Here is a 6,602-nt window from a genome sequence, read left to right as displayed (position 1 = left end):
ATCTGAAGAGACACAAGGAAGATCGACCCTTCAAGTGCGATCACTGCCGAAGCAGCTTGTCGGAACACCTCAGTATCCACCCGCTCCAAGTGTGCGGATTTTCTGATAAATGCTTTACAAAGAGGAAAATGCTGACAGGGGACACGCGATTGCATGAAGGTGGGATTATAAACGATTGCTCAGTATCTCATAAAAATTTCAGGAAAAGGCCGGACGTTATGCGGTCTCACACGAGCGAGAACCGATATTGCTGCAACGACTGTGGAAAATCCTTCAGCTGGAAAAAACCAGCAGGTCACATGGGTATTCACACAGGCAACAAGCCTCATTTTTGCACTGTATGTTGCAAATCATTTGCCGAGAAAAGCAGTTTATCTTATCACAAGCTGACTAAAACAGGAGAGAAGCCATACAGGTGCAATGTCTGTAGCAAGTCATTCATACAGAAAGGCAGTCTAACCGATCATATGTGGGCCCATACAGGCGAGAAGCCAAACAGTTGCAATGTCTGTGGCAAATCATTCGTACAGAGAGATAAACTAACCGTTCATATACGGACCCATACAGGTGAAAAGCCATACAAATGCAACGTTTGTAGCAAATCATTCATACAGAAAAGCATTCTAACCATTCATATCCGGACCCATACAGGCGAAAAGCCATACAGGTGCAATGTCTGTGGCAAATCATTCATACAGAGAGATAAACTAACCGCACATGTGCGGACCCATACAGGCGAAAGGCCGTACAGATGCAACGTCTGTAGCAAATCATTCATACAGAAAAGCATTCTAACAGGTCATATCCGTACCCATGCAGGGGAGAGGCCATACTCTTGCAATGTCTGTGGCAAATCATTCATACGGAGAGGTAAACTAACCGAGCACATGCGGAACCATACAGGCGAGAAGCCATACAGCTGTAATGTGTGTGGTAAATCATTCACAATAAAAGGCAGTCTGACCGATCATATGCGGATCCATACAGGCGAGAAGCCATACATTTGCAATGTGTGTGGCAAATCATTCATACAGAGAGTTACACTAATCGAACATATGCCGACCCATACAGGCGAGAAGTCATACAGGTGTAATGTCTGTGGCAAATCATTCATTCGGAGAGGTAATCTAACCGAACATATGCGGACCCATACAGGCGAGAAGCCATACAGCTGCAATGTCTGTGGCAAATCATTCATAAGGAGAGGTAAACTAACAGAACATATGCGGACCTATACAGCTGCAATGTCTGTGGCAAATCATTCACGAGCAAAAGCAGTCTGACCGATCATATGCGGAGCCATACAGGCAAGATGCCTTTCAGGTGCAATGTTTGAAGGTAGTCTCACCGATCATATGCGGACCCATACAGGCGTGAAGCCATACAGCTGCAATGTTTGTGGCAAATCATTCATAAAGAAAGGCATTCTAACCGGTCATATGGGGACCCATACAGGCGAGAAGTCATAAGGCCGCAATGTCTGTGGCAAAACATCCAGTATGAAAGGCAGTCTGACCTAACTGTTCATATGCGGACACAAACAGAAGAGAAGCCATACTGTGGCAAAGTTTATTCCACTGAAGCACAACTTGAAGGATTCCGGCAAGATATAGCAGATATCCTGGATTCAGAAGGTCAATTGGTCTGTATCGCGACTGACCTGTCTAAGGCATTTGATAGGGTAAATCATGAGAGACTACTGGCAAAAATGAGTGCAATTGGACTAGATAAAAGAGTGACTGAATGGGTGGCTCTGTTTTCAGAAAATAGAACTCAGAGAATTAGAGTAGGTGAAGCTTTATCCTGCCCTGTAAAAATTAAGAGGGGAATTCCTCAAGGCAGTGTTATTGGACCTTTATGTTTTCTTATATATATCAATGATATGTGTAAAGAAGTGGAATCAGAGATAGGCTTTTCGCAGATGATGTTATTCTGTACAGAGTAATAAATAAGTTACAAGATTGTGAGCAACTGCAAAATGATCTCTATAATGTTGTCGGGTTGTTGCATTTTGAGATTAAAGCTCGCAAATGGGCTGTTTTAATTCAGTAATGGCTACCATACCTTACCGTTATCCAATCCCTCCTTCAACGCTAACACCCCTTCCTCCCCAACATCAATAACCGAACCACCGCCGTCTCAATCTATATATGTAGGATTGAGACGGCTGTGAACCGAACTGCCGAACCTTACCCCCACCACTACCACGTGCAAGGGTTTGACAGCGGCATAGGTCCTACCCTTCCGAGGGCCCGGCTCAGACTGAATACTTTTGCCCTCCACCCGCGTGGGCGCGCTGTTGTACATCACGTCACTCACCCTAAGCCCACGTGACGAATACGGCAGCTCCTATTGGTAGAAACATTTTCCGATTGCTATTGGTCGGTATGAGTTTGACAACTTGGACCACGTGGGACGACCACGTTTTTGGCGTTTGTGACATTTTGCTTTACTTTGATTTGTATGCGTATATCTGTTATATTCGTTTGCGTGTTTGAAGAGAAAGTACAAGATATTTGAGGTAAGCATCTTTACTGTTCTTGTTTTACTAACCTCCTGAGGCCAGAACATGAAAACATACCACACCAAGGCAAATGAATTTCGGATAATTTGAAACATAAGTGCGGCCAGTATCCAGTATTCGGGAGATAGTAGGTTCGAACCCCACTATCGGCAGCCCTGAAAATGGTTTTCTGTGGTTTCCCATTTTCACACCAGGCAAATGCTGGGGCTGTACCTTAACTAAGGCCACGGCTGCTTCCTTCCCGTTCCTATGCCTTTCCTGTCCCATCATCGCCATTAGACCTATCTGTGACGGTGCAACGTAAAGCAACTAGCCTTATCATATTTGTCCCCCTGTGGGTAGGGCCAGTAGAATAACAGCCACAGCATCCTCTGCCTGCTGTAAGAGACGACTAAAAAGGGTCCCATGTGGGCTATGCACTTGGGAGCTTGGGTAGGCTACCACGGAGCCCTTAATTGAATTTTGGCACTGCTTCCGCTTACTTGTGCCAGGCTCCCCACTTTCATCTATCCTATCTGATCTACCTCGATCACGACCTGTTCTTTTCTGTCCCCGATTGTATTATGTATGGAGGCCTAGGGAGTCTTATTTTCCTCAAAGGGCATGATCCTTCTTAGCTGATACCATCATTTTTCCTAGTGTCATCCCCCTTCCATTTCTTCTCTCTGATTACTAATATATATAGGAGATGGTTGCCTAGTTGTACTTTCTCTTAAAACAATGAACTAGATTTAGGCCCTTTTAATCAACAGGCATCATCATCTTAAGCAAGGAGATTGGTGGTGAGGGCAAGATATTTGGTGGCCATGACATATACTAAGAACTGTCCCATCATTCGCCTTACTGCAGGCGAAAGAAAATACCAATCTCAGGACAGCCGGTGGTAGGGGAACAGCCCGTTTCTGTGTCCCAAATGCAGAGGTGTAGAAACACCGTGGAACCATAGCCACCCCTCCTCTGCTTGGTTGGCCAGCTGGAGTGTATGCTGTCAGACCAGAGATCAGCCTACTCTGCAACCACCAACATAGATTTCTGCCTTCGATATACAGTAGGTACAAATGGCACTGTCTGAAGTGAGTTTCCACTGTCTTCAACTGGCATTTCGTCTAGGTCACAGCAAAGTCCCTTGCACACCGTAATGTTGTGGAAGTAGCAGCATATTGTTCATAATACTGTACTAAATTAGCAAGCAATTCCTTGGACAGCTCTTAATAGGTGGAGCTATGTTGTGACTTGGCATGGGAATGTTTTGTGCTGGATCAGCTGCCATATTATTGTATGTAGATCCTGATGCTACATATTTCTGTAAATTTATTAGAAATCCTCTCCTGTGGATGGACTGAAAGGAAGCATTATTTGTACCTCCTGCATGTTGTAAGAGGGAGCAATCACAGAATCTGTAAGCTCTCTTGTCTTTTAAACCCTCAAGTATATTCATGATTCCATCCTTTTCCATGTAGCAGAAAAATTTTGATATATCTTACTGTCACATAAAATAGAACATTTTTTATTGTAAATAGTGTAGGTTAATGAATACAAGGGATGCATACAATTTTGTAGCTTGACATTGTTTATCATCTAAATGCAGATGACTGATTGAATGGTATGTTGTGTTTTGGTGCAGTATGTAGGAACAGAGTATGTGCTATCATGTCTTGGTTTCTTCAAACACTACTCTGCCAGAGATTTGCCATCCACTACTAGATGCAAAAGAAGTACAAATCTCAATATTTTTCAGTGTGTGGCCCTAGGTGCCCATTTTGACAGACTGAAAGATGTATCATATAGTAAGTTCCGTGGGAAAATACAAATGGTGTTGCTGAAAACTTTTGCAATGTCAGTGCAACGTTAAACTGCAATAAGAGAGAAAAGTATTATGTTGTACCTTGTCAGTTCCAGTCTCTCTTTCATAAATGAATGATCTTCTATTTGTGTTGTATTGGATAGTTTTCTGGCTGATGAATATTAATTGATGATTAACACTGCTGAATATAATGTCATGCAATTATGATATACTATGATCACTAAAACTTTTGTTCAAATTTCTACACAATTTTATACCTGTAACACTGTGGAGAGTAGGTAGAATATAGCTCCATAAATCAAAAGATGATGTTTCATTTCAATTTACCTTTGAATCCTACAAACTCCCTCCTTAGCATATGAGTTTCCTTTCATCATTTTGGTTCCTGTGTATGGTTTTCTTTCTTACATTGTATTTATATTTTATTTCCTGCATAAGTGGCATATCTTGATACTATTGACTGTTACAGTTGGCGTAAGTAGTGTTAAAGAGGACTGATGTACGAGGGGATGTTAGTGTCTATTTCTGTCATAGGTCTTAATCTGAGATAAGTATTGCCATTCCCACTCACCTTCAGGTCACTTCCTTCCTCCCTTTGTGAGTTAGCTTCCTTTTTCCTCAGCAGAAACAAACAAAAGCAGCACAGGCACGGCCAGTCACTCCGATCCTTCAAGGCTTTGTGGATTAGTAAAAATAAAATATAGCTCCATAATTGAAATAGTTATAATAAGCAGCACAAGTGGTAAGCTTCTTTTCTCCAGCAAAAAATTATTAATAATAATAATAAAGCACAGGCCAACCTCCAGGTGTATTGTTGTTCAGAATGCAGTATTTCAGAAATGGTAACAGAAAGAAGGAAAGAAAGAAAAGGAAATGAAAGAAAAATATAAGAGAAATAAAAAAAGAAAAAATATATTTAATGTAATATTTAAGAGTGGAGGTGGGACGAGAACCTGGGGACCCTCCGCGCGCTAAAAGATTTAAATCACCGCCCGGTAATTTTAGTTCAGCCCTGTTTACACTAGAGGCGCTGGTGTGCAATTCCTGGCGATCTTTGCGCAGCCGTTGCGTACAGAAGTAAAAAATAACATTGAGAGTCATCTCTTACTCATTCTCTTTGACTACGTGTAAAGCCCACTAGAACAGGACTGTATTGATAGTTGATAGTTACAAATATAACGGGACATTACACCCAGTGCTGTTTTCAAGAAGTGTCGTGTACTCAGGAGTTGTCACTGGTAATTCATCCTTTCCTAAGTTCAGCCCGTTCTACTGACTGATACAAATGAAATCCGTTCTTTAAGTGTTTGTTTTAAGTGATTACACTGAATTAAAATATCAGGTTTGGTCTCCAGGTGTGAGGTATGTGTTACATAAGACGCGTATTAGCCATTTGTACAGCCTATTCCGTTAATATATTGTGCTACAGATTTTCTTCTTTGAGAAATTGTGATTTCTATCATTTACACTGTGTCCACAATCTCTATTGTCGGTAAGGTTCAAGTTCTATAATTTACTTTTGCGAAAATTATACATCTCAATTGGGAACAGTAAGAAGTTGATACTAATCTTTTTCAGTTTCAGCATTCTACATATTTTTAACATTTAATATTTTTAATTTTCTTAAATTTTATTTCTACTTAAGCATTAAAACTGTATACGCATATAACCGGCATCCTTTTTGAAAACTCCTGGCCTTTGTGTCACAAGTGCCAGCAAATCTGTTCCTCGTGTGTTGTAGCAATATAACGTAACTTACCTTCAGTGGCGGCGCGTGACTTTCGTCACTGGGGGTTCAACAGAAGGAAATATCCTCCCCCCCTCAATATCTCCTCTCCCCCCTGTCACCTGTGCCATGACTAAGTTCAGAGAATGGGCATAACGGTGCACATAATGTGCATACCTAAAATCTTCCCTGATTAGAACTTGCACCCTGAATGGTGACCACTCATTACATTTGCTCCATCGTAACCTTGTGAAATCAACTTATCTGTATTATCCACAACTTCGCTCAAAGAAAATTTTAAACACTCTGCTATTGTCTTAGCATCATGACTACAGGGTAGAGGAAACCCCAGAATATTTCAACTGGCTTACTGTTGGGAAGAATGATAACAAATTGTGCTGTAGTTGATATATCGGTGGTTTCATCTGCGATTACCGAAATGAAGTGCGCTGTGGTGATTTTTTTTCTCACGACAGATTTCATACATGCACGAACGCAAATCATTCTGAATGTCTTTCGAGGTGCCTTTGAAAACAGTAGCTTTGGAT

General features: G+C 41.5%; 1 protein-coding gene across 1 annotated transcript; it reads left to right on the top strand.

The window, feature by feature from the left end:
- Nucleotides 1–410: 410 nt before the first annotated feature.
- On the top strand, nt 411–1,283 carry LOC137503285 (zinc finger protein ZFP2-like; the record flags this gene model as incomplete). The annotated part of the gene is made up of 1 exon (XM_068230829.1): nt 411–1,283. A coding segment is annotated over one exon (873 nt), but the record flags the coding sequence as incomplete, so codon positions are not given.
- Between the last annotated feature and the right edge of the window lie 5,319 nt (nt 1,284–6,602).

Source organism: Anabrus simplex, chromosome X (genome assembly GCF_040414725.1).
Source record: "Anabrus simplex isolate iqAnaSimp1 chromosome X, ASM4041472v1, whole genome shotgun sequence".
Taxonomy (NCBI): domain Eukaryota; kingdom Metazoa; phylum Arthropoda; class Insecta; order Orthoptera; family Tettigoniidae; genus Anabrus; species Anabrus simplex.
Note: the sequence above shows the minus strand (reverse complement) of the source record. Positions and strands in the feature narration are given on the sequence as shown.